Raw genomic sequence first — 27,223 nt, forward strand, 5'->3', positions numbered from 1 at the left:
GAGGGAGAGGAGGGAGAGAGGAGGGAGAGGAGGGAGAGGAGAGGGAGAGGAGGGAGGCAGCAGAGAAGGACGAAAGAGGTAGAAAGAGAAAGATTGTGTGAGAAGGAAAAAGAGATAGAAAGAGCCAAACGGGATGAGGAGGCTTCACCTTGTTTTCCCAGAAGAAGACAGATGAGTGGAGGAGTGTGGGGGTGCTGCCTTAATGAGAGAGCACACACACACACACACACACACACACACACACACACACACACACACACAGTGACACAGCACAATTGGTACCAGCTGCTGCTGTTTATCGTTATTAACGAAAAAATCCCAAGGTCAGTAAGGAGTGTGTGTGTGTGTGTGTGTGTGTGTGTGCGTGCGTGCGTGCGTGTGTGTGTGTGTGTGTGTGTGTGTGTGTGCGTGCGTGCGTGTGTGTGTGTGTGTCCAGGGAGTGGAGAGGAAGGCGAGTGGGCGACGATGAGTGTGAAGAATCTTTTGACCTCCTTCGTGATAAAAGCTGCGAGCTTCACTGTTTCCTTTTCCACACAGAGACACTTTCACTGAGAAACACACCAAACAAGACACAAAATGGCGCTTGAAACCCAGTTGCACATTAAACACGAGGGGTTTAACTGGTCTGGTGCACGGTGTAAGTATTTCAGGGTGTGTCCAGCTCCGCTTTGCTGGATAATGTGGCAGCAGAGTTTGAAGATGATTGTTGAGGTCCTGCTCGGAAAGTACAGATGTAATCCTCCAGATTTTTAATCATACGTGTTTGATTTGAGGCTCGCAGCAGTTCAGGAGGCGTAAAAGTGGATCTGTTAACCCCTCAGATCACCAGATAATCCGGGCCGAACAAACTCCCACACTGTGCTCCTCCTCAGGGGAGCTAATCGAGTCCTGTAGCGTGATGCACAGGATATAATGTGAGCTGATAACGTCTCTTCAAACCACAGATACATCCACCGCTCACATTATCTGCCTATTAGCCACCTTTCAGGAGGTGAGGGGGTGGTGCTGGTGCTGCTGCTGTTATTACAGCCCGTGTTAAGTGTTATGAGGCAATTAACTGCTGAACCCAAATGCAGATAACACCAGAGAAGCCGGGGAATCAGTGTGAGGCGGAAAAATGGAGAGAAGACGGGTCAGAGAGGAGCCGGGATGGAAAACAGGTTTGAATGCTGGTGGTAGCTGCACCACAACAACAGGGAGCTGGCAGCGTGGAGACGACTGAGCAGGGGACAAGAAGAAGAAGAAGAAGAAGAAGAAGGAGAAGAAGAAGGAGAAGAAGAAGAAGTCTTGATTACGCTGATGCCGTGCAGCTGCTCATCCCCGACAACAACCAGCACAACAAGAGAAACTGCTGCGAGGAAATCTGAGAAACAGGTGAGTGAAGGAGCCGCTGACCGCTGTTACACACAAACAACTTGATATTTTAAGGACACCTGGAGTCATTTACAGCTGAAAATTCAACCTAAACAGACGTAAAGTTGCAACATAACGATGATCAAAATCCGTTGTTTTGCAGAAATGTACTTATTCTGGAGTTTGCTAACTAAAAACAGCTCGGTGCGTCTTTGTTTCTTCAGGAATTCGTCTCCTTAAACCTTGTTTTTCTCCCTGCAGTACCAAAGTTTCGAGCCCTGTGGCGAGAACTCATTCTCTGGGTTTCTGACGTTTGCTGCTGTCGCTACTCGCTTCTACTTTTCAGCGTTTTGTCTCGCCCGTCTAGTTTGTTTCACTCGGCTATCCGAAGCAATCAGGAAGCTCGAGACTCTCGAAAATGCCGTTTCATGTCGACTGTGTCAGTAACAGGTGCTTCAGTCGACTCGTCGTGTCAGCTCGGCTCTGCCTTCCCCCAAATTAAACACTTTTTGTTTTATCTCATGCAAAAGATGAAAGAAACCGAAGCTACGCGGCTCCAAACCCTCATTATGACATCTCGTACGCTGCCGCCGAGTTCTTATATACAGTCTGTGGTTTCATCACACAGAGAGCTGTCGTCCTCCTCCAAACACTTTATCTTTCTGTTATTGTTTACGGATCCCAGTCTTCACCTGCACTCAGAGCAGAAGAAGAAGAAGAAGAAGAAGAAGAAGAAGAAGAAGAGGTGGAGCGGTGTTTGTTTCTATGTTTGTAGAAGACGTCTCTCCCACTCATTTTCTCCGTCTTCTTCTTCCTCGTCTTCTCTAATTTGGGAAATGCAGGATGTGGTTTTCATAACAATGAGGAGTTATATTTCATTTCAGGGCTGACTGACGCACACACACACACACACACACACACACACACACACACACGCACACAGAAGATTATTCACATTCACCAACTCACACAGAAAACCTGGTCATTACACACGCCGATACACACACATGTACAAGTGTGTGTTTTATGTCTATTCCACATTATGCAAATGTACAACACACACACACACACACACACACACACACACACACGAGGAGGAGGAGGAAGATGGAGGAAGAAGGAAATGGAAATGCGAGGCGCTGCTGGATGAGTGACAGACGTGATTCCACTGCAGCTGAACTCTGGTTTCGCCTCGACGAGCTGTGAGGATATTTTTATCCTCGTTCTGATCATCGGCGCTGATTACGATTCTTTTATCTTCATTTTTTTGATTTTAAGTATTTATCTCATCAGGCGTGGCGAGTGTGTGCCGTCATCAGGACGTCTCAGAACAAAGATTCAAACCTCTGAGGTGTGAGTCCACCAGATGAAGTTACATTAAAGTGTCCCGTTCGTTAGAGTCTCAGTTTAGATTCATCCTGGGTTTGATCTCTGATCCTGGTTATTTATATCTCTGTTTACTTGACTCTGACGCCTCGTTCACACAAAGATCCCAGTAAATTACTGGGATCACCTGACAGGCACCAGGACAGATACGTGGCATGGTGAGCCAGAAATACATGCTGCAAGAGACTGCAGAAAGTCTGGGTGTTCTTCTTCTTCTTCTTCTTCTTCTTCTTGAGAAAATGGTGCATGGACGGACAACTCATGTTCAGAGACCTGGTGTCTGAGGAGCTGTTTTTGTCCAGTGCTCGTGTTACATATTAAATAGTCGACACATAACGCTTTATTGTGATCAGAAACACATGAAAGCAACAGTAAAAAGAGAAAACACCTCATCGTCTTGTGATCGGACTCTGGATGTGGATGATGTTGGACTGCTGCTTCCTTCACTCTGGTCTGCTCAGCACTTAAAATGTCCTTTATAAATAAATTAAACCGACTTAGAACAAATTAAAGTGTCCTCTATCTGTGACCTGAGAAAACACTCCTCCATGCTCTTGGAGTGGTGATTACTGTTTTTATCTTGTAATCAATGAGACGATCAGAATGTGAATGTGATCTCTGAGATCTGCTTCCTGTCGCAGCGTCACATGAAGGAGTTCTTGTGAGGTTAGAAGTTTAAAAAAGTTTCTTAACATAACCTGAATCAATAATATATTTCAGTCTGTTTCATTATTCATGTTGCAGCTCTCAGCGGTGATGAATCAACCCGGAGGAGAGGAAATCTTTATTTTGTGTCTCTGATACCAGAATGAGACGCAGAGAGACGAGATGTGAAACACCCAGGAAGGTTTCTACTTCTTCTTCTTCTTCTTCTTCTTCATCCTCTCCTGCTTCTTATTCCTCCTCTTCCTCCTCCTCCTCCTCTTCTATATATCTGGTTCATTTCCTGAGCTGAAATAGAATTGACTTCCTGATTCAAGGTTAAATGAGTTTGATGTCAGTTCTCTGCAGGGAGAAAAGAGAGACGGAGCGAGGTGGAGGTAAAATTAATATGTTGACTGTGTGTGTGTGTGTGTGTGTGTGTGTGTGTGTGTGTGTGTGTGTGTGTGTGTGTGTGTGTGTGTGTTTTGAAGTCATTACTTCCATCCTGCAGCTGAAGACATTCAGACATCTTGCGTCTCAGTTTTCAGTCTGTGGTTTGTGTTTATGTGAGACGACTAAACAAACTGTGAAGAAGCTGAGGCGATGATGTCACTGATGATGTCACCTGAAGCCTCGTGACACTCGAACAATTAATTTCATTATCAAATAATCGCTGACATCACATGTGTATCAGGTGGAGGAGGTGATGCTGCTGTTAAAGGTGACAAGTCTGCCAGCGATGGATTTAATCTCACGGCTGTTTCTCCTCTCGCTTCTTCACCGTTGTGTCTTTTTCTTTCTTAACATTTTTAAGCTCGTTATCAACTTGTTATGTAGATATTTATTACAGTTAAAAGCACTGACACACACTGGAGCTGGTAGAAACTGTATTTTGTTTAAAACTGGATATCTTTGATGGCAAGTCAGATCATCTGCACTCATGTTTGTGAGGATAAAATCCTGTTTTCCAAACTCTAAACCACCCAGAGGATGATCACAGTGTTGTGACAGAAATAGAACCTAAACAAACTTTATTCTTTAGTCATCACATGTCAAAACTTGACTTTAGTTCGCTATCGTGCTGCTATAAGACTCAGAAAGCAGCAGATCTTCATCACTGAGCAGCTTTCAGGAGGCAACGTTTATTTTCTGTTAATGGATTCATGGATTATTAAAGAAAGAGTCGCATTAGTTTCTCACAACAAATCATTCAGCTGCTCTTCCCTCTGCGAGGTGACACAGGTGAAGTCTGGTGGAAAGAAAATAGTTCCTACATGAAACAGCTCACAGCAAGGTGAGTTTATTAAATGTATCGCCGTCTACGATTCGGATAAACAACACGACAGGTACGAGGAAGAACTGATTGGTGTTCGACTGTTGAGGACTGAAGTCTGCAGTAAACATCAGCAGTGTGGATCATCGTGGTCACACTGATCAGGTGTTGTCGTCCACATTATGAGACATGAATCCTGTGAATCCTGTGAATCTCTGGTGCGTGGGCGTGCAATTTAAATCCCATTCAGGGAGAGTGGACAATGAAAACCACTTCACAGAGACGCAGCTGCAGGACGAGAATCCATCAAGTGGAAGAAATCAAAAAGGGTTCTGATGTTTGAGAAAATCTGGAGGATTATGACTTTATTTTTCTGTTTCTGTTACAGTCCTGAGAGTCTGCGCTGTAAAATAAATCCTGATTATGCAAATGTTTCATCTGTTTCAGTTTTATTTCAGAAAGTGAATTAAAGGTTTAAAAACAAACTGTGTGTTTGTTTGTGAAACCCAAAAGTTTGAGAAGACGTTGGGACATTTTAGACTGTGTGCTTCAAACAGAACCAACACGGTCCTGTCACCGACCCAGAGAGAAACCTCCACCCTCCTCCTCCATGTCTGGGAGTCCACACACACACACACACACACACACACACACACACACACACGCACACACACACACACACACACACAGAGACACACACCCACACACACTCGTTGACCTTGGGATTGAGAGCGGCGTGGCCTCGTTGCTGTGACGACACAGCTGGTACCAATTGTGCTGTGTCACCGAGTGTGTGTGTGTGTGTGTGTGTGTGTGTGTGTGTGTGTGTGTGTGTCTGCAGTGTATGTGTGTGTGTGTGTGTCTGCAGTGTATGGGGGTTGTTCAGCGCCGACACATTGAGACATTTCACAGCTGCGGTCAGTTTTCTGGCGAAGACTGTGTGAAAACAAAAAAACCCTGTTTTGATTCACGTCTTTGTCTGATGACATCACTGACTCCTCCTCCTCCTCCTCTGGTCATGTGACCCAGGCAAATCAAAACAAACAACAGATTTGCTGATTTAAAAGAAAAACATAAATAATTAAAGGTGGAATATGGAATATGGAATATGAGCTGAATGCCGCCATCTAGTGTCTCAAGATCGTAGTCGCGACAACAAAAAGGTCATTCCAGCGGTCGGGTTGTTTACTGGGTGTGGAGGTCGATGGGTCACGAACAGTATTCTCATATCTAGGATCAATGTGATATAATGAAAATAAGTATAGCAGAGGAGTTTGACCGACAGGTAACATTAGCTAAGTTAGCAAGCGAGTTAGCTTACCGATCCAGGAGAAAGTTCGCCATTTCCGCGTGTGTTTTGATGCGTGGAAATCCTTTACCTGAGTCCATCGAGCGTATGCTTCACCGATATTTACTCTGGTTTTTGCTCTTTTCCGGTCACTCAGCTGCTGGGACAGACAACACACCGCTGGGGATCTGAAGATCTTGCAGACTCCGGCATTTTACCCAGTGTCAGCCGAGCTGTGCCGAGCTTTGCCGAGGTTGCGAAATTGGCAACCCGCAATGCCGGCCGCTGTTTGGCTGGTACGATGTAAACAGGAAGTCACTGTCGAACCCGTCAAAATTTCTTAAATTATTTATTTCAGACTAAATTTAATTTTTCAAGGAAACGCATTGCTTTTAATCTGCGCCCCTCTAAACGCCCCGTGGATGTATTATTTTTGAAAAAATATAGCTTTTAATAAGCATATTACATATTCAACCTTTAAGTGTTAATATTGTAGTTTTTACTCCACGTCTACATTTATCTGACAGCTGTAGTTAAGAGTTACTTTACAGGTTTTTTTTCTTTACTTTCTCTTTAAACTCTTGATCTCAGATAAGATGGAAAACGCTTCATCAAGCTGGTTTTCTAATGATCTTATAGAATATGAGGCGCTGCTGTAGATCAAACCGCCCGACTGTGTATGAAGAAGTTAAAATGAGCTGAACTTTAAACATCTACAGCCGTGATATTGATCCACAAACATCAGATGATCAGCTGTGTGACTGCAGCAGACTGAATGTTTCACCATCATCACCTCAACATGTTTCTATTGGTCAGTGTGCAGCCAGCGCCCCCTGCTGTGTGTCCACAGACGTGAACATTAAAGGATCATTCAGGTTATTTTCAGGCTGGATTTTACTTTTCTTCTGTCAAACAGAATCCAGAATTGACTCGACGTGAAAAACAAACCAATGTTGTCCCAGTTTCCTGTCATAAAGTTTGAGTAATGACATTTTATTCATCAGCATCAATAAATCAGAATCTGTCGTTCAGCTCGTGCAAGACAGGTTAATGATTTCATCTTTAAAAAAAACATGTAAATAACATTATTTTTCAATAACTGTAGATGTTTCTTTGGCTGTTGTGGAGGAAGGAATTCTTTATTTTGTATTTCTATCCATTAAATATCCAGGAAGTGTTTCTTCTTCTTTTTTTCTCTCTATTCTTTGTATATTAATACAAACTGCAGATGTTTTGATTGAAGCCCAACTCCTTTTTTATTTTATTATGCAGGGAAATGTAATTCCCCATCCAGATGTTTTACATCATCGTCTCCTGTCATGTTCTGTTTTGTTCTTTATTTTATTGCCTGTCACTCAGACTACAGTGGAACTCTGGGTAATGAAGTTTAAATACATGAAACAACAGATATACATAAACTTTAATATGAAGTAAATGATGAACAGACTTCAGCTCACAGTTTTATTGAATATCATCACATTTATTCAGTAATACTGCAGTACTAGTACACAGTATACTAACAGTGTGTACTGATGTTAGTAGTGCTTTGGATTGAACGTATTGTGCGTCACGACAGCGGAGACGTTTGTGCGTTTCTGTCTCTATGTGTGTTGTTGTTGTTTGTCACGGAGTGTGTGTTCACGTGTGTCCAGTTTATGTTGACTTCCTGTTGCAGCTGTCAATCAAGTGTTGACCTCCTCTAGTCTCCGGACCACAGCGGACGCCACCTTCCTGTACGCCTCCGCCTGGAGTGGACACACACACACACACACACACACACACACACACACACACACACACACACACACACACACACACACACATTAAAGCACCAAGCAAACAAAAATACACCTGAAAGCTTCGTGTAGGTGAAGAGAAACGTGTTTTTACATCAGAACAAAAACACAAAAAAAGGAGGACATGTCAAGATAGAACAGAACAGAACAGAACAGAACAGAACAGAACAGAACAGAACAGAACAGAACAGAACAGAACAGAACAGAACAGAACAGAACAGAATAGAACAGAACAGAACAGAACAGAACAGAACAGAACAGAACAGAACCGAACCTCTGGGCTGTCAGGGGAGGAGACGACCACTGGCTTCCCTCTGTCCGACATCTCTCTGATGTTTAGATGAAGAGGAACGTCGCCTGCAGAGAAACGCAGATAAAAATCACATCAAGTCTTCAAGCAGCTACAGTTTGTTCTGTTCAGGATGTTGTGAGTTTAACACACTCCAGAACTTAATCATAAAACACCGTCCGCCCCTCCAGCCTACCTAAGAACTGGACTCCCAGAGTGTCTGCGAGCTGTCGGGCCCCGTCGGAGCCGAAGATGTGAGTCTGGTGGTTACAGTTGGGACACTGGAAGACGCTCATGTTCTGAACCAGGCCGAGAACCTGCAGAAACACCAAACTCTTTAACCCTCCTGTCACTCTGACCCTCAGTCTGTGGAGGAACACGTCAGATTTATCGGCTGTGGTTCAGATTACCGGCACGTGAACCTTCTTGAACATCTCGGCTCCTCTGCGAGCGTCGAGCAGGGCGATGTCCTGCGGCGTCGACACGATTACAGCTCCTACAGAACGAAACACAGACACATGACGCCTCCCTCGCATCAGTCTGGCTGTCTGAACTCTCGCCTGATCCAGAAAAGCAGCTCCAGCTAAGAAAGTCATAAACAGGTGAGGAGCTAAAAGACGTTTTTCTGAACTGACCTGCTACTGGGATGTTCTGGCTGATGGACAGTTGGACGTCTCCTGTCCCGGGAGGCATGTCGACCACCAGGTAGTCCAACGAGCCCCAGTCCACCTACAAACACTCCGTCTATTAGAATTCAAATCAGGTTTGTTTTCCAGCTGCTCTCACTATCAGGCTGCAAGACGTTCTCACCTGTCTGAGCAGTTTCTCTATCGCTGACATCACCATCAGCCCCCTCCACACGATGGGAGCCACGTCGTCCACCAGGAACCCCATCGACATGCTGACAGAGAGGAGAGGAGGGTCACAGGAGGTCAGAACAGGACGGACTATTTAATTTGCTTTCACCTTTAAACTGGGAGTTCAGATAGAAGGGGAGAGATGTGATGACTCACCAAGGAATCCCATAGTTGGTGAGTGGGATCATCAGATTGTCTGGAAGCAAAAAGACAAACAGCTGAAGTCTGATTACAGGAACAGAAGCTTCATCACATTTATCAGAAACCTCGACTGTCTCCTGACAGCACAAATACACACATCAGTCATTCAGGAAATATCTAAAGTTATGGATGTAAAGAGAAAGATCGACAATGTGTCGTACTGTCAGAGAGCTCCGGGTTTCCCTTCAGGTTCATCAGTTTGGGAATCGACGGGCCGTAGACGTCAGCGTCCAACAGACCGACTGACTTCGACTGAGACAGAAAGAAAGAAAGAAAGAAAGAAAGAAGTTCAATATTTCAAAGGAATACGACGACTATCTCCTACACTGTTCGTCTGACTGAAAGTAAAGACATCAAATCAATTTTGACTGTTATAGAAATCAAAGATAGAGATATCTTACAAATACTAAGGATGTGACAAGACTTATCATTTGCTGTCACATCAAGATAATCCAACTTTCAGACATTTTTCTTGGTAAGAGCACAATTTAGATAAATGACCAGGTCAGAAGTCTCCTTACTGGATTGTTGATCATTAATCCAAGAGCCAAATTCACTGCAGAGACAGAGAAACAGATGAGTCACACACGGAGGAATTAACTGTAGAGGATTCAATACAAACTCCTAGAGATGTTGATGTATTTGCTCTCTAAGAATAACAGCAGGATATCTCTGCTGTACCTGCAGTGGTTGACTTGCCCACGCCACCTTTCCCTGAAGCCACGACGATGACCTGTTTGACCCCCGTGATGGGCTTCTGTTTGGGGAGACCTTTCGCCATGTGCTGCTTCTGCCTCTCCTGTAACGCCTTGCTGTCCATCGACCTCTGAGATACACAACAACACACGAGGCACACACATTAATTACACCAGTGTTGCTCTATGGCTCATGCTGAATTAACCTTTAGTCGCAAATATTTCAGAAAACATCCAAACATATACAGTACAAGCTCTGTTTCTTTGGTGCAGAGAAAGGCAACATTAAATTGACAAGATTTTACATGGAGTTTGGTGTGAAGTTAAAGTTTTTTGCTTTCTGTTATGGGGAGCCAATCACAGCTCTCTAAAGCTGACAAGAAGGACAAATATCTAAGTTTCTAAATATCTTGTTAAGATTAAAACTATGGTATATTAACTACCAACTACTTAATTACCAACAAGGCTTACAAGTGATTAACCATTAATTAAGCCCAGTTATAAACCATTTATAAAGGGGGAACTGGGGGACAGTGCTGCAAATTAATTAGCAAGGCTTATCAATACATTTAATGACGTTATTTACATAGAAAACAAAATAAAAACAAGTATTTGGTCACTGAATATCTATTGGTAAAGTCCCTGTGAATACAACACACACTTCCGGTTGTTAGGCTCAAAATAATACAGCATTTAAAGTCATTTACGCATCAAAGCAAAAGTACACTAAAAATAAATGTATCCAAAAATATATCATAAAATAGAAATACAATAAATGACATTCAATTATGTGATGGAAATTCATTTACTATAATTATCTGATATACTGTTTTCATTTCTACTACAAAATAAAACACACTTCCGATTTCGTTCACGCTTCCTGTCTAGCTTGACGCTAGCACGAAGCTGCTAGCTAGCTCACCTGTGTTATGCTAACAGACACAGGCTGTAATCTCACCTGGCAGCGGACGAACTGAAGACAACACGCAGGTCCGAGGTTTATTTCAGTCCGTGTTCGCAGAGCTGAAGGTTTATTAACGGACAGTCTCAGTAAATGAGACAGTCTGCTGTATGTTAGCTGCGCCATGTTAGCTGTTTAGATTCTCCTCTGCGCGACAGCCTGGTGCGCATCAAGATTGCGTACAGTACGCATGCGCGGTCGGCTGCGTAACCTTTTATTTTATGGTTTATTTTCTTTCTTTACTCGGGCGTAGTTTTTCAGCTTTAACTGTTAATAGTGTTTTTTTCACTGTTTGGTAAAAATGTATAGATTAACTTGTGTGTAGCTTTTAATAAATACGCGAAAAGAAAGTAAAGACTGCGAAAATAATGCGCAGGTTTGAGGATCTTTGAGCAGCTTTAGTTGACGTTAATACGGAAGTGAGTTGCATGATGAGTTTTCTTCAGATTTTTCTTTGCCATTCATTGAACATTTCTGTCAGTTTATGAGTCAGTGTTGTTCTGTTTGTTGACGGTTCGGACTGGGTTTGTTGGTCCTGGTTCTTCTGTACCGCTTTTTCATGTTTAGAGTTTAAATCAGGGACGTCAGAGAGGATAAAAGATTAAAACCTGAGGAATAATGTCGGAGAAAGGCAGTGGACCTGTGGCCCGGACGGTGCTGCAGCAGTGTCTGCAGGCCAGGCTGCAGGTGAAACCAGCAGAGGAAGACTCAGAGGCCCAGTTTGTCCAGGTGAGACCAGGTTCACTGCATCTGGACTGCACGTGTGTTTACAGTGCTGCAGTGGGATGTAGCAGCTCAGTGATATACATTTATTTATCTTCACTAATTTCTTATTTATTTATTCTTATTTTGGCCTCTATTCTGATTTGTATATATTCACGACAGCTCTGTTCCCCGTCACAGTGAAATAACAATAATTTATTCAATATGGAAAAGAGGAACATCATGAAGCTAAATTTGGGGACAGGAGACCTTGAAAATATAAATATATTATACATATTATATAGAAGTTATAAAGCATTTCACGGGTGAGGAAAAAATAATTGTTTGATTTAAGTAAATAAATATGCATTTTGCATTTTGCATCATTTTGGAATAATATTTCTTACATAAGTGTGTACAAAATGTTGGAAAGGTCAGTTTTGATGATCTCCATATTGATTTGACATTTATTCTGATTGGGTGAGGTCCAGAAACAGCTTAAGTGTTGTACCTCAAATGTATGAATGTGAGGATATGCAGCATCTCTTTGTCATTTTTGACAGCAAATGAAGAGTTTTGAGTGTTTGGGTGTTGTGACTAAAAAAATCGACATTTCTTACAACCTTTAGGATTCATTACCTTTAATAAATAAAGAATATAATCATTACTTGCTGCTCTACTTTATGTCGTTTGCTGTGTTCTCAGATCGACAGAGGGATGGTGATCTACATCTGCTTCTTTAAAGGCGCCACAGACGACATCCTGCCCAAGATGGGTCAGTGACCTTTCTTAACCTTTTGACCTACATATCTTAACCCTTCACTGAGATGTAAACATTGTCCCCTCAGTGTCCACTCTGCTGAATGTACGGCTGTGTGAGTCCGACTCGGGGAAGATGGTGTCGGTGCTGGAGCTCCCGGGCAGCGTGCTGATCGTCCCTCAGGCCACGCTGGGCGGGAAGTCCAAAGGCAGAGCCATGCAGTACCACAACAACATCAGCAAGGAGGACGGGCTGCGGCTGTACGGCAGCTTCGTCTCTCTGTGTGAGAAGGAACTGACGGCTGCTGCTTCAGCTGAGGGCGGAGCTGAAGTGAAACACGGGACTTATGGGAACAGACAAGTGCTGAAACTGGACACCAACGGACCCTACACACACCTGATGGAGTTCTGACCTGCAGGGGAAGACGAGGAATTGGACTTAATGTTTAAATATTTACCAACAAGGCTGCAACAGCTGCCGATGTATCATGTGATTTATGATTTTGTGATAAAAAACAAAACACAAATTTGGAGTCTGTTGTTGTTTTTGTGTTAGTAGAAAACAAATAAACACAAATAACACATCAGTTTATAATAATACAGTGTTGAATAATATAATGTCCTTCACTTCCGGGTCAGCAGGGGGCGCTGTGCTGTGTGTGAAGGACCGGAAATGAGCAGCACTCGGTAAGATTGGGTTACAGCAGCGTTTACAACCTGCGTCAAAACTGCTGCTCCTCCTCAGATCCGTCAGTCTGCAGCAATAACACTTCCGGTCAAACGACTCCCCGCCAAAATAAAGCCACATAAACCAGGGACTACAACGTGAAAGGAGCTGTTTTACAGAACTAATTTAAAACAGTTATATTCATAGTGATTTATGAGCTGTCTGTGTGACGTGTGAGCAGTATGACGATTAAAATAATCATGATTAATAATGATAAAGAATCTCTTATATTGTTTTTCCTGCTCTTAAAACCTGTTTTTGATATTGAACATTAGAAGATATCATTTTGCTAATTTTTATATAGACTATAGAGCAAGTTGCTAACTTTTTGTTTGATTTATTCATTTATTTTCATTTGTTTTGTGTATTTTCCTTTTCCTCATACTTGATTATTTCATTGTGTTATTATCATTTCTTTGTTACATATATTGCAATCTTTTAATTTGCCAACCAGCAGGTGTCGATATTCATTAAAAAAATCAATAAAATATAATAAAAAACAAACATTTTTAAGTTTTAAGCGAAACATTAACCTTTATTTTGAAAACCCTTACCGGAACGTACCGGGTACATGCTAGCTGCTGCTAGCTTAAACCTGCACATCACCAAACGGCACATTTAGCCTCATATTTGAGCTGAAATGTGTCACTTTGCAGCTTTTCCGTGCACATTTGGACACGACACAATGAATCCAGCTGTTTTTAGGAGCAACTCGGTGGAAAAATATCGCAGTTAAACTTGAGCTTTTGTTGAAAGTTGCTGACGGTGTAACGAGGATTTGTGTTGACCGGACGCAGGATGTTCTAAGGTGGGCAGCTGGAAACTTCACACATTTACATTATTAGTTTGTTCCATGAAGTTGAGATTCATGTTTTTGTGGTTTCAGAACTATTGTAAAAGTCTGTGTGCATGTTAGTTTTTACAGAAGTAGAGAACTGAAAGTGGGAAATCAGTCAATCAATCAACCAATCAATCAATCAGCCAATAATCAATTAAGCTTTTGTTTACAAATTCTCATCACTGATGAGGAAGTGTCTGTCAGGTCACTTGAGCTCAGATTGATGTCTGAAATAGCTTATTTTGACTAAATAACTGTCAAAAACAGATGTTTTTACTTAAATGTGGAAAAATATCAGAAAATTATGACTTATTTGCTTTTTAACAACTAAAAGGAGAAATGTAATGTTATTATTTCTTATTTAACAAACCGCGCGTTGATTATTTGTTCAATATAAAGAGTTTTCTGTAACAAAAATGGAGAAAAGAAAGCAAATATGTGACATTCTTACCTGATAATCATCAAACAATTAGTTAAATATCAAGATTGTTATCAGCTGTTTTTTAGAGACTGTTGGTCAATCAATTGAATCACCTTTTCCAGCTTTACTGTGTTGATCAATTTGATTAATGTAGGACAAACCTCAGTGGGCTTTACAGTCTGTACAGTGAGCGACATCCTCTTCCAGCAGAAACCTTTTTAACAGGGAGAAACAAAGATGGAGTGAGAACAGAAAGTTAACAGAAGTACAGATGTAAGAAGAGAAAGCAGAGGAGAGCGAAGATCCAGCGGAGTGTCCTGGTCCATCAGAAGGGAGCCTGAATGAAAACACTTGCATCAGAGTTAACTGTCTGTGTTTCCTCCGTTACAGATGCCTTCATTCGACCTCATAGATAAGGTGGAGCTTTTTGTGCGGACGGGAACTTTTCAAGTCGGTGCGTCCAAGAGTTCTAAGAAAGTAACCAGAGCTGCCAGCAAACACTTCATCTATAAAGGTATTTCAGAACAGAGACAGACACACAAATAGTTCCTGACTGACAGATTTGTAAAAACATTGGACACCAAATCTGAGAGAAAACACAGGAAGTCTGCAGAGTTCCGGTCAAACTTTATTAAAAATCAGAATAATCAGAATATGGAATCGCTCACTGATTGTCTTCGTCTTTAGTTTGTTTGTCACTGACTGTAGTTCCTCCCTCCGTCCTCCAGATGGCTGTCTGTGGCGTTCCTATCGAGGCCGCCTCCTCCGCGTCGTCAGGAGCGACGAGGAAGTGAGGGAGATCCTGGCCCGTTACCATGACAACAACAACCACGCCGGCCGGTCCCGGGCCGTGAAGGAGATCATGGTTAGTTAAGATGATAAAAAGGGTCGACGCACCTGCTGCGATGGCCAGCGAGGTGTTGAAAACTGGATCTGTTCCTAATCTTCCTCCTCCTCTTCCTCCTACAGTTGATGTATTACTGGGTTGGAGTGACGGAGGCGGTGAAGAACTGGGTCAGAGCTTGCGCTGTGTGTCAGAGCAGAAGTCCGGCAGAACCTCCCGACCCGCCCGTCCGCTTCTGCCTGGCCTACGGCTGCGACGCCTCCAACTACGTTTACCCCGGGCTCAGCTTCCACAGGTGGATCTTAAACTGTGCATCTTAAATATTCCTAGTTTTGTAGCAGTGGTACTGTGAGGCTCGGCCCAGTTAGTCCGCCTCGGGTCTGTTCTGGCTCGGTATTAAAGTGCTCCACACCCTGCAGGTTTCCAAAGGACGCAGAGAAGCGGCGTTTGTGGCTGGCGGTGGCTCAGAGGGACGAGGGCTCGCTGCGTATGAACTCCTGCCTCTGCTCGAGACACTTCGAGTCGTCCTGCTTCACGCTGAGCGAGGACGGTCAGCTGACTCTCCCGCCGGACGCCGTGCCCACCATCTTTTCTGTGACCGTGCAGGAGGACGAGGTGACACAATACAGCCAGTACAGGCAGTTACAGCTCATCTGAAGGCTTATTTTTGCATCAAGAACATCAGCTTTGAGATACTGTAGAAGCCAACAACACGGGACAAAACACAACTTTATTCTTTCAGTCAGTCTCTACTGGAGACGTGAAGCTCTCCATCTCCCTCTCGCCTCCATCAGTGTAGAGTTTCCACAGTTGTTCCACCGTTACCTGGAGATAACGACCGGGGAAAACAAAGCCTCTTCCTGTTTTGGTTGTCAGACGGACTCACTCGCTTCCTTTGGGCTGTAATTCGAACCGTCGAGCCTGGAGGCAGAATGAAAATCACAGTGAAAGAGAGAGTTAAAGGGAACTGGTCTATACGTGGATCATGTCTTTGATACGTTACAGCGATTATTAACATGTCTTATGTTACAGTGTAATAGCTGCAGGACAACGACATCATCCACGTATAAACCTCGCTTTCACTCTGCTCAGCTGGATTCTTCCTGACAAACAAACGTTGAGTTACAGCTATAAGGAAGCTCGTCTGTCATTGGGCAACCAAAACAGGAAGAGGCTTTGTTTTCCCCGGTCGCTCTTCCAAAGCGAACAACTGTGGAAACACTGATGGAGGAGGCGAAGGATAGGAGAGAGGGAGATAGAAACTGAGGTACAACACTAATGTAATGTAATGTAATAAACAGTGCTGATTCAGTTTGTTTACTCCAGTAAAGTAATAGATTACAGGCTCTGACATGTACTCAGAGTATCAGAGTATAAAGTCTCCCTCTGAAGCTAACTGAAGCTCACGTCATATTAATAGAATTCAAAGACTATTAAAGTTAAAGGTAGAATCAGTAGGATTTGTCCCAGCTGTTCCTGAACGCACCACACACACAGTTGATTCCCAGGATCAGCTCATCGTCTTCTGTTTTCAGGTCTCCGTCCCTTCAGATGAGGACTTCCTCCAGTCCAGCACCCTGGAGGACTTCCTGTCCACAGCTGCTGCCGCTGCAGAACCCACAGATCCGACTGATCCGGCCTTCGATCAGTCTGAAACACCCGTGGAGCTGCAGGAGCACCAGTACTCCCTCCCAGCTCCCGACCCCGAGTCCATGGAGACGGTGGAGGAGTACAAGAGGAGGAAGACCATCATCGAGCCGAGCTTCGCCGTCTACAACCAGATCGCCAGGTAGAGCTGCGATCACCTGACCGCTTCAATCACAGGTTAAGTTTCTTCAACATGGAGTGTTGAGATGTTTTCACTTTGTACTCTGCAGGTATCTGAGCCACAGGATCTTACCTATGCAGAGCAAGCAAAGCAGATTTGCTTTAAAAAGGATGTCCAAGCGCTTCGGCCTGATAGGTGAGAGGACGGAGGGATAAAACACATCATCACTCGCTTTATTTACCTCCTTCAGTCCTCAGAGAGATTTCAGTATCGCGTTAAGATGAAATGTCTTTAGAAACATTTCTCTTGTGTTTCAGATGGAGTGCTGATGTACACGCGAGTCTCTCCTCCTCTCAGAGTGCCGCGCAGCAGAGAGGAGGTCTGTGTTGTTTAAAGTAAAGATATGCGAGCGTAGCTGTCAGGAGGACGAGTCTTTGTAAAATCATTCGTGGCTCAGAGACGATGACTGAACCATCCGTCCTGCGTTTTGCTTCCAGGTGAACTCGATCCTGAAGCAGTTCCACGACAACCAGGGTCACTACGGTCAGGGAATCTGCCAGCGTCAGATCACAAAGCACTTCTACTGGGCCAGCATGACCCGAGACCTGGCCCGCTGGATCAACAACTGCAACACCTGCCTGAACAGAACCAAGAGGAAGTGGCTCCGCTGCAGCGTCAACAACTGCACCAACTGCTGCGGCCCGGTGGAGCGCGGCCTGGGCCTCACCTTCCACAGGTACGAGCACAGGTGTCAGCGTCAGAGGTAGATGTTTATATTCTTCTTTTCGCTGTTTATTCACTCGTCATCACGTCCAGGTTTCCTCTTCACAACACGGTCCTGCTGACCCAGTGGTTGAGGGCTGTCGGTCGTCCGAACTGGCACCCTCGGCTCCGCTCTTCTATCTGTTCGACCCATTTCACCGAGGACTGTTTCGACCGCAGCGGGGACAAAGTCGCCCTGACTGCAGATGCCGTGCCCACGCTCCTGGTGCACGGCGACTCGGCTGTAAGACACAACAGTTACTGACTGTACATCCCATCATTAGATAATTAATTATTCATTAGTCTGTGCTGTTTTAAAAGTCGTGTCTCTCCTCCTCAGACTCCGTCCAGAGGTCCGGCCCAGCCTGCTGTGGGGGAGGAGGTTCGTTTAGATGATCACTGAATCATTCCCTTACAGCCGTTTGGACCATTTTGTATTTTAACTTCCTGTTTGTGTGCGAGCAGGCATATTTTGCCAAGTATGACGCCGTGGAGCTGTACCTGAGCAGACGCGTCTACCCGCCTGGACTCAGCTACGTAGAGAAGAACACCTTCAGGAGGTTCTGCAAGAAGTTCGCCATCAAAGGTTTGAACAGAACCGCTGTCAGGATCAGGATTTATTTAATTCCTTTAATACTTACTAACGTGACCGTGTTCTGGTTCTCCAGACGGTGAGCTCCACATGGTGAGTGAAGATCGGCTGCGTTTGGTTCTGAGGACCCGGCAGCAGGTCGAAGCCGCTCTGGTGGAATATCACAACGAGCTGAACCACCTCGGAGTCAACAAGAGTCTGCGACTGCTCAACGAAAGGTGAGACTTATAGATCACCTCCGTCAGGATGAGATGAAACTTTATTGATCCTTCACTTGATAACACCTGATCTCTGACAGGTATTTCTGGAAGACCATGAAAACTGATGTGATGCAGTGGGTCAACAGCTGCTCGCAGTGCAGCAGGAAGAAGAGGAGAAAACCAGAAACAGAAGCGGGTCGATCGGAGTCGCTCACATCGCCACAGATACACGAGGACGTGGACAGGTGTGTTACAGTCTGCATGGACACATCTGGGAGATTAGAGCTGTGCTTCATATTGAATTTCTCTGTCTGTCTTCATGTTGGCAGCGGGAGGGATGATGATGATTGCAGTGATGAAGACGAGGATGGCGGTGGGGATGTTGGTGAAGGCGCTGTGAGTGTCGCTGATGAAGAGCGGCAGCCAGAGAGTCCAGCGGTCGTAGTGGTGAGTGTCTCTGCTCTCACACCATCTGTAGATCTGAGCCAGATTCATCTCTGTCATCATGTAACACAACACATCTCTCATGACGATCCTAGGAGAACCCTTCATCCTCTCAGCCTGTGACTCCCATCAGCCCTCAGCCCAGAATCCCCATCCTCCTCCACCTGAGAGCTCCCATCCACTTCCAGCCCAAAACTCCCATAATCCTCCAGCCGAGGACTCCTAACACGCCCTTTGTGGCCAGACTCTGGTCCGTCAACAGAGCGAGTCCGAACCTCCAGAAGAAGACGAACAGCTCTGACGTTCAGCCTGAGAACCAGAACCAGAGCGGCGTCCAGGTTCAGGAGCATCAGACAGAAACAGGAAGCTCAGAGGGCAGCGCCAGAACTCATCACTGTGTCAAAGTCCCGGAGACGACCAAACTCCTCACAGAGTCGCATCCTCCACCAGAGCCCATCGCTAAACACCCACAACCTGCAAACAAGCAGATTCACCTTCACAGCAGAGGAACAAAGACCCAAACATCCGCTCAGAACCAGAGTCCAGGCGTCCAGCGCCCGGAGAGGAGAAACATCGAGCTGGCGGCAGGTTCATCAGCTAAGAGGAGCTCCAGCGGTGGTCTGGAGCCCGTGGCGGCTTCCAGCACCAAACCCTGGCCCGTCTTCACCATCACCGGGTCAGCTCCGACAAAGACAGCTGGACCTCCTGCTGAGGTGGACAGGTACGGCACCGAGCTCTGCCTGCTCTCCTTTTATTCAAGTGTATTGATTGAATAGTGTAATATGTGTGTGTGAGCAGCCCTGCTCTGTTTCGGAGGCCCGGGAGTCTTCAGGCCCGGACCGTCATCCAGCAGTGCAGCACCGCGAAGGTCAAGACCAAACCGGCGGTGGACGGAGCCGACACCGAGTGGGCGGAGGTGGGTCGGCTTGTAGATCTGTTCAGATCTGTGTTCTAAAGGAGATTTGGTACATAAAACACACATTCTTCCCAAATTACTGAGTTTAAGAGTCGACCTGGATCAGAGAGATTCGGGATCAGAACTCAGACTTAGTGGATCTTCTCTGTCCTCAGATCCAGGAGGGGATAGTCGTCTACGTCTGCTTCTTCCACGGAGCCACTGAAGACGCCACTTACGAGATGGGTGAGGAACATTATAGTCAGACATGTTATTCACGTTACATCATGCACGCTGATGTTTAGCGAGTTAAACGGCACCATGAATCCGACCTCTTTGTCTTTTTTCCAACAGCCAACAGCCTGATGACCACCAGATTTTTCCGTAAAGACACGGGACACTGCGTCTCCGTTCTCGACCTCCCCGGGAGCGTCTTGTTGATCCCTCAGGACTCCCTGATCGGGGAGCCGGTGCCCAAGAGGAAGATTCAGTACAAGGGCGGCTGCGAGCTGTGGTGGGGCGCTCAGCTGTTCTCAAACCTGGTGACGGCCTGCAGGGAGCTCATGGCCGACTCAGCCAAGTGCACGAAGGCCGGCGTGAAGGTGGAGCACGGAGTCTACGGACAGAAACAGGAGGTCGCCCTGAGCTCTGTGGAGCCGCTGACGCTGCTGCTGGAGTTCTGAGGTTCTGATCCATCTTTTTATTTCTACGTCTCTGTATCGAGCTTCTGTTCTGCAGTTAGAGACACGTTTCAGTTAATTAACGGGAAACATGTCAAGTTTACTGAACGACTTTAGTTGCTATGGAACCAGAGGGACAAAACTGAGGGACTGAAAATCCACTTTTTTATTTCCTGTTTGCGTTTCAGCAGAATCTGAAGAACCTCGACAGGACAGCGACAGTTTAAAGATTTAGTTTTACACCCGAGGAAACCAAAACATCTTCGTTTCGTCCTGTATGTTTGCTGTCGTCTGATGTTTGAATGTCTGGAAAGAAAGAAAAGACACATGAGGTGGAAAAAGGGGCTGAAATGTCAGAATATTTCTCAGCTGAATGTTTGATGGTTATTTATTTCTGCTTTAGAACAAAAATGTGTGTAAAACTATCAGCAAATCTAGTTTTATTTCTGTTGTTCTTCAGCATCATTGGTCAGTTCCTCGTTTTCTAGTTTTCTAGATTGTTTATTTTTTAAAGTCAAACGTCGTCTGGTTCCAGCTTTGCCAGGATTTGCTGCTTTTCTTTGTCCCTGATGACAGTAAGTGAAGAGACTTTGGTTTTTCGACTGCTGGTTGAACAAAAGAAACTTTATGACGGCGTCACATTAATCAGCAGATTCATCAGTAATGAAAGTTCGTTAACAGCATGTTGTTTGTTTCCTCTTTAAAAACAGACGCCTGCATGCTGTCTGTTTGGATCTCTTTGTCTTTTGTTCATATTGTTTATATTGTACAGTTAAGAGGAAAAACAAACCTCAATATTAAATAACTATTTTTTGTTTAACAAAATGTGTACTTTTATTCTTTCAATACTGTCTAATGAGGATAAATTCAACAAGAAGCCACATAGTGAATTTAAACGTCCTTCTTTCGTTGTTTACTTCAGTTCATAATTTGTAAATCTTAAACTTTTGGGAAATAAAGAGAAAACATCTTTATTTCCAAAAACATCTGCACGGAAATAAACCAAGCGGATAAAATTAGATCAAACTCAACAAGAAAGCAAAGTGACGATGAAGAAAAAGGACCGAAAATAAAGAATGAATTCTTCTCTTTTAATTTACAATCGTTGTTTTTATAAATAATACAACAAAATGTTAGAATTTCATTCATTCAGCCGACAAACAACAGCATCAAACAGTAATCACTCTTTCAAGTCTTTTTTCATGTTAGTGTGAAAGTTACCCTGCATCACTCCGGCTGGTTTCAACAGTCTGAGACAGACGTCACGTCAGAAGACAAACGGCACAAACAAACAAAGAAGCTCCAGTCTGGGTTCATTCATGAGAAACAAACTCAGGAAAAAGGAATAAAAGGAGAAAAAAAACTGCATTTTTATGGCATTGTGGGAAATAAAACACATTTTTACATCCTGAACTACAAAAAAACTGACAACAAATATATTTTGTTCCAGATTCTCCATGTGAATATTTCAAATAGAAACTAAAAAAAAAACCATTTTAATTCCATGACATAAAAACAGAAAATAAAATTAGAGACTTGAGAAATAAACTAAACAAAACTAGATTACTTTCTGTCATATTTATCAACACAACATTTAGTGGCAACAGTGCAAAACTAATAAACTAAAACAAAAACTAAAATGAACAAAAGCAAACTGACTCTGGAAACTGAAACTGAACATTTTTTTAACACAGAATATCACAAAATACTGAATATTTTCAGACCAAATGATTCACTGATTAATCAACTAAACTATTGAGTTTATTGATCATGAAAACAATCATCAGCTGCAGCATTTGTTTCATATTTATATCAATGTATAATTTGGAGTCTTTTAGTTCAGAGACAAATCACATCAATATCAGATTTAAAATTCAACTGATGACTAAAAGTTCCTCGACACAAAATGAAAAAAAAGGTAGTTTATACATAAAATAACAAACGTTCGTTGAATCACAAATAAAATACGACAAATCTCGAGATGTTCAGACTTTGTCTTCAGTCTGCTCCTCAAATCAGAACAGTTAACGTGCACCGACACATTTTTTGGGGGGAAAGTGTTTCCAAGTTCAGCACAAGTGACACTTGATTTAGTGTTAAAGGAAGACATTAATTTATGGAGTTTTAAACAACCAGAGTCGTGAAAATAAAACGTAGAAATTAACGTAAAACAAAGTGTTGCAGCTGAACGACGGAGACGCGGACAGACGACGTGCTGCCGGTTTCATTTTGGCACCTGTGATTCTAATTCATGACACGATCTCATCTCATCGAATCTAACGGACACGTGAGACGATGTTTCCCTCACTGCAGACGTATTATCATCCAATTATTTTGAGAATCTGTTAACTGGTTTAAGTCATATTTAACAAACGAGCTTCACAAAACGTCATCGCAAACACTGATCAACATTTTCCACCATTTTCTGACCAAACGACTAATCAAGAACATCCTGAACAGAACAATCAACAATAAAATAATCTTTAGCTGCAGCCGGGGAACATTTTTAACCGTCCTCTGTGATAAATTCAGTATTATGTACGTCTATGTCATTCATTCAGACCATTTTTCCGTCACGTCTCTACGTGATTCCACCTTTTTCTGATGTCTGTTTCTTTACAACATATTGATCCATAACTGAACGAACTGGCCTCTGTTATCACGCTCACGCTCGGTCCTCCTCGCTGAAGCTCAAGAAGAAACCGAGCGAACATCGTGAACACAACAACACGTCACGCTTCATGTGGAGAACCGGCTTTACATTTCTGTTCAATCCATCCACTCGTTTACACTGAATGTGTTTGAACTCTTTCTTTCACTGACTGTTTCTCCTCTTTGATGAATCATTTTGCTGAACTCATACACACCCTGTAAACCAACCGGGTCCTAATGGACTGAAGTGCTTCTTTTTTAGGGGTCTCAAGCCAAAAATATCGACTCTGATATTCAGCTCATCGTTTAATAACTCATGTTGAGGCTCTTCTGCCTCTTTTATCCGTCTCTCTGAAGAACAGCAGCTCCAGCAGCAGCCGTCGCTTCAGCTTTCTGATGTCTTCTCCTGCTTCTGTTCCCGCCGCCGTCTTCTTCTCTCCTCAGGGGGAATTAAATCTAATTTCCCAGAACTTCCTCTGCTCAGTCGCCCTCCCACACACAGTCACACTCCCTCAGCGGGTTTCTCTGGCGCATCGTCGTGATCACGTTGATCCTGTTCTCGGACAGCTCTCGCAGCTGGTTGATGAGCTCCTGCACGCAGGGGCTCGGCCACGGGTGACCGTTCAGGTAGTCCCTCAGGATGAACGAGCGCTCCACCAGCAGCTCCAGCTGCACCAGGTGACGCAGCCGGTGGAGGCTCAGCAGGTCTTTCTCCGGTTCTCTACGGAAAAACCTGAGGGACAAAAGACGACAGGAGGAAGACTTTTATCGTATGGTCAGAAGAAGCTCCCTTTAAAAAAGCACGGTCTGAATTTTCTGCAACTCAAAACAAAACAAAAGATTTACGTCTGTATGTTTTTATTCACGTTATGATCTCGTCTACTGGAAGTTTTAACAACAGGCGACCAAATTAAACACATTGATTTCTTCGATCGTTGTTTGAAACACTTGAGATGTGAGTGGAAAACTCAAACCTGCTCGTCTCTGTAACCTCACTGCAAACCTGAAATAATGTCCCCTCTCTCTCACCGTATCCTGAGCGTCCGGAGCTGAGGGAACAACATGGGGATTCGTCTGCAGAGGCTGCCGCTGGATCGGTTCTGCTCGATGTCCAGGTGCTCCAGGCCCGGGACCTTGGGAGCGATGGAGTCCATGTCTTTGAGAGTGATGGCCACGCGCAGCGTCAGCCTGTTCACGCTGGACGGGATGGTCGTCGTGTAGACGGCGAGGGAGTTTCCACCTGAGAGGACGGAAACACAGGGAAGGGTCACATTAAACATCTGGACTAACAACACATTATTCACTAGTTTCTGATATTTCATTGGCTGTTAAACTGTGGATTCATCTGAAAACAAAATAAATTGTTTGAGGTGAACTCGTATACTCTTACTGATGATGTCACTGATTGTATATCGCCCGACTCACCGATGATGCTGAGCGTCTCCAGCTGTTGCAGAGGACTCAGCCAGGACGGGAGGCGACACTCGATGCCCTCCCTGATGTACCTGTAGCGGACCGTCAGAGACCTGAGCGACGTCAGGCTCCGCAGGGCGTTCTCTGGCAGGATGGTTTCTGGGTAATCCACCAGCTCCAGCGTGGTGAGAGCCGGGCCGCCGTACCGGGAAGATCCTACAGGACAGAGTTCAGGGAACAAGATGACATCATGTGATGTGCAGTGCTGGAGGTCACTATGGACGCTGAGCTGACGTCTTTTGGAGACAGGCGTCACTGGTATCAACATTTCTATGCAGCAAAGACAAAACTAGTGGAGATGTTCATTTTTCAAAATAAAAGACCTTGTTTGGGTAAAAAGAAATGTTATTCTTGTTGATTTGATTCTTGTAAACATTCTGCAACGACTATTTCTAATTAATCTTCAGGTTTCTTGGATGTTCAGGACAAATTTCAACCAAATCCAGTGAACTAGGACTGAACTTTAAAGGAACACGATGTTGTTTAAATGAGGCGGACCCTGCCACCATTATTCACTGATGGAAAAAAATACATATTTGATTTTCTTTTTTAAAAAACTACACAGTGCTGTTTTAAAACTACATAATATCAACAGTATTTGGAGTGCAGACATGAGAGTTTAAATATTTTATATTCAACCCAGGACACCAACTGTGAGGTTCAGGTGAGGTGGTCTGAGGTGACCCAGGTGTTAGATTCTGCCCTAACTGGAGTTAAAGTGCTCAAACATGCAGAACCATCAGGTAAACAGATCTCTCTCTCCCTCTCTCACACACACACACACACACACACACACACACACACACACACACACACACACAGGTGACCGTCTCACCTGGCTGGTCCGGGTCCGGGGGGCTCAGGTAGTCGTCGGGCAGCGGCTCGGGCGGCTCCCCCCTCATCCCCCAGGACAGGTGCTTGAGCTTCTTCAGGTGCAGCAGCAGGTTGTGGAAGACGCCGCGGGGCACCGGCCGCACCGTGTCCAGCCCGTAGCCCTCCCCCTGCTGGTGGAACAGCAGGTACCGAAGGTTGACCAGGTTGGACACGGTGTTGATGAACTCCACCGTGCAGGTGAGCCGGACGTTACACACGCTCAGGTGGGTCAGCCTGTCCCGCAGCTGCTCGCTCAGGCCCCGCCCCAGCATCGGCTCGTCCCAGGTGGCGTTCCGCACCCCGAACTCCCTCAGGTCCGGGAACCTGCTCAGGTTGTCCAGGTACTTCTCCTTGTACAGCCGGCCCCCGTCCACGAACACGATGGCGGTGAGGGAGGGCAGGAACTTGACGAGCCGCCGCCACTCTTTGCGCCGCAGGTGTCGCACCGCCACCCGGGTGAGCTTGCGGTGGCGCAGGGTGTCCCAGAAGCCGTAGGTGTAGCGGCGCAGGTCGGACAGAACCACCGTGTCGGCCCGCCACAGGGACGAGTGGTCGATGAGCTTCTTGAGGTACCTGCAGCAGGTGCGCACCGTGTGCCGCTCCTCCGTGCTCAGGTAGCTGAACACGTACACCCAAACTTCAGGAGGGAGCTGCAGCAGCGCGTCCATCAGGCCGCTTCAGGAGAGCAGAGAGCGGGTTAGAGGTCCCCGAACATTCAGACTGGACCGACCAGAACTTCCACCGTGTTACAGTCCAGTGTGAACGCGGCCAGCTGCGTTTATTCAGCGCTGTTATTTAAACGGAGGCGCAGCTAGCTCATCGTACATCGCAGCGGCTGTGACGCGTCGCGCTCTGATGATGTCATTTGTTGTTGAGACGCGTTTGATATAAAAGAATTAAAATAACTGAATAAATTATTATTTAAACGAGCAAATGTAGCGATTTAAATGCCGGGAAAAGTCTAAAAGAAGAGTTAGATTTTTTATTTTATTTTATTTTATTTTATTTTTGGTTCTTTTTTTTTCTTGTACACATTAGTTTTTATTTATTTATTTATTTATTTATTTATTTATTTATAATTAAATTTCATATTTAACACTATTCCCTGTACACTGAGAACAAACTAAACCGGAGTTAAATTCCTTGTGTGTGTACACGTACTTCTGATTCTAAGTATTTAAGTTTCCTTCTGAACCGAATTATCATTTTAATTTAAAATTTTATCCCATTTTATTTATTATAGTTTAATTTAAAATGTTATTCTCTAAAACAGTGATCACACTGCAGTGAAGATCTTCATTATTCATGTTGATGTGAAAAACTGTTTTTAGAATTGTATTAATGTCTTTTAATGTCAATGCAACTTCATAAGTAGACAATACATATAATAATTATAATAATAATAGTAATAATAATAATACATTTTATTTGATGGCACCTTACATGGCACACAAGGTTGCCTTACATCAAGTACATATATACATTTATATTTATATTATCTTAAGTAGTCCAGTGATGGAACATGAGAAAATACATTTACTTAACTTCTGTTCTTTACTACAATTTTGAGCTACTTCTATTTAACTACCTCCATTATGTGTTACTTTATACTTATACTCTGTTACATTTCAGTGGTGAATATTGCACATATTTACTCCACTTTATAACAGCTTTAGTGACTATATATTATTATCTTTGTAGAATTTAAATGTGTAATCTTACAATATAATATACATGATTCTGAAAATACTCCAGTAAAGATTTGAAAGCCAAACATGAGTTTTGTCAGCTGCCTGTTCAGTGGATGAATCTGATTCAGAATGCAGACTAACAGGTTAGGTGTGTGTGAGGA

At 44.2% G+C, this 27,223-nt stretch overlaps 4 protein-coding genes across 5 annotated transcripts; 2 read left to right on the top strand and 2 right to left on the bottom strand.

Moving 5' to 3' along the window:
• Positions 1-7,389: 7,389 nt before the first annotated feature.
• On the bottom strand, positions 7,390-10,925 carry nubpl (nucleotide binding protein-like). The gene is made up of 11 exons (XM_030443046.1): positions 10,739-10,925; positions 9,767-9,911; positions 9,607-9,641; positions 9,247-9,337; positions 9,041-9,080; positions 8,838-8,928; positions 8,663-8,756; positions 8,438-8,523; positions 8,224-8,344; positions 8,013-8,095; positions 7,390-7,687 (listed from the first exon to the last, which is right to left on the bottom strand). The coding sequence occupies exons 1-11, from the start codon at positions 10,865-10,867 to the stop codon at positions 7,625-7,627; spliced, it is 978 nt and encodes a 325-aa protein (XP_030298906.1). The 5' UTR covers positions 10,868-10,925; the 3' UTR covers positions 7,390-7,624.
• Positions 10,924-12,729, top strand: dtd2 (D-aminoacyl-tRNA deacylase 2). 2 transcript variants are annotated; one of them, XM_030443048.1, is made up of 4 exons: positions 10,924-11,160; positions 11,309-11,470; positions 12,149-12,218; positions 12,292-12,729. In XM_030443048.1, the coding sequence occupies exons 2-4, from the start codon at positions 11,360-11,362 to the stop codon at positions 12,612-12,614; spliced, it is 504 nt and encodes a 167-aa protein (XP_030298908.1). In that variant the 5' UTR covers positions 10,924-11,160; positions 11,309-11,359; the 3' UTR covers positions 12,615-12,729. The 2 variants fall into 2 exon arrangements, with proteins under 2 accessions (XP_030298908.1, XP_030298907.1); XM_030443047.1 differs by having other exon boundaries at positions 10,924-11,470.
• A 789-nt stretch (positions 12,730-13,518) lies between these two features.
• LOC115566180 (uncharacterized) lies at positions 13,519-21,719 on the top strand. Its single transcript, XM_030391926.1, has 19 exons — positions 13,519-13,737; positions 14,579-14,702; positions 14,917-15,053; positions 15,158-15,327; positions 15,452-15,647; positions 16,568-16,821; positions 16,910-16,995; positions 17,118-17,179; positions 17,298-17,536; positions 17,617-17,806; positions 17,903-17,944; positions 18,028-18,148; positions 18,231-18,372; positions 18,453-18,599; positions 18,684-18,801; positions 18,894-19,519; positions 19,597-19,714; positions 19,870-19,939; positions 20,048-21,719. Exons 2-19 carry the CDS (start codon positions 14,579-14,581, stop codon positions 20,374-20,376), a joined length of 3,171 nt encoding a protein of 1,056 aa, XP_030247786.1. The 5' UTR covers positions 13,519-13,737; the 3' UTR covers positions 20,377-21,719.
• On the bottom strand, positions 21,451-26,236 carry LOC115566181 (uncharacterized). Its single transcript, XM_030391927.1, has 4 exons — positions 25,334-26,236; positions 24,451-24,654; positions 24,055-24,265; positions 21,451-23,758 (listed from the first exon to the last, which is right to left on the bottom strand). Exons 1-4 carry the CDS (start codon positions 26,037-26,039, stop codon positions 23,506-23,508), a joined length of 1,374 nt encoding a protein of 457 aa, XP_030247787.1. The 5' UTR covers positions 26,040-26,236; the 3' UTR covers positions 21,451-23,505.
• Between the last annotated feature and the right edge of the window lie 987 nt (positions 26,237-27,223).

Source organism: Sparus aurata, chromosome 16 (genome assembly GCF_900880675.1).
Source record: "Sparus aurata chromosome 16, fSpaAur1.1, whole genome shotgun sequence".
In the NCBI taxonomy this organism is placed as follows: domain Eukaryota; kingdom Metazoa; phylum Chordata; class Actinopteri; order Spariformes; family Sparidae; genus Sparus; species Sparus aurata.

Bases quoted from the DNA above. Each gene is read 5' to 3' on its own strand.
- LOC115566181 (XM_030391927.1), bottom strand. From the start codon at position 26,039: ATGGACGCGCTGCTGCAGCTCCCTCCTGAAGTTTGGGTGTACGTGTTC. The intron at 24,655-25,333 runs GTGAGACGGTCA...TCTGTCCTGTAG, and splicing joins CCCGGACCCGGACCAGCCAG to GATCTTCCCGGTACGGCGGC. The intron at 24,266-24,450 runs GTGAGTCGGGCG...CCGTCCTCTCAG, and splicing joins GGAGACGCTCAGCATCATCG to GTGGAAACTCCCTCGCCGTC.
- nubpl (XM_030443046.1), bottom strand. From the start codon at position 10,867: ATGGCGCAGCTAACATACAGCAGACTGTCTCATTTACTGAGACTGTCC. The intron at 9,642-9,766 runs GTACAGCAGAGA...CTGTCTCTGCAG, and splicing joins GGGCAAGTCAACCACTGCAG to TGAATTTGGCTCTTGGATTA. The intron at 8,096-8,223 runs GTAGGCTGGAGG...GTTTCTCTGCAG, and splicing joins TCTGGGAGTCCAGTTCTTAG to GCGACGTTCCTCTTCATCTA.
- dtd2 (XM_030443047.1), top strand. From the start codon at position 11,360: ATGTCGGAGAAAGGCAGTGGACCTGTGGCCCGGACGGTGCTGCAGCAG. The intron at 11,471-12,148 runs GTGAGACCAGGT...CTGTGTTCTCAG, and splicing joins CAGAGGCCCAGTTTGTCCAG to ATCGACAGAGGGATGGTGAT. The intron at 12,219-12,291 runs GTCAGTGACCTT...TTGTCCCCTCAG, and splicing joins CGACATCCTGCCCAAGATGG to TGTCCACTCTGCTGAATGTA.
- LOC115566180 (XM_030391926.1), top strand. From the start codon at position 14,579: ATGCCTTCATTCGACCTCATAGATAAGGTGGAGCTTTTTGTGCGGACG. The intron at 18,600-18,683 runs GTGTGTTACAGT...TCATGTTGGCAG, and splicing joins ATACACGAGGACGTGGACAG to CGGGAGGGATGATGATGATT. The intron at 19,940-20,047 runs GTGAGGAACATT...TTTTTCCAACAG, and splicing joins AGACGCCACTTACGAGATGG to CCAACAGCCTGATGACCACC.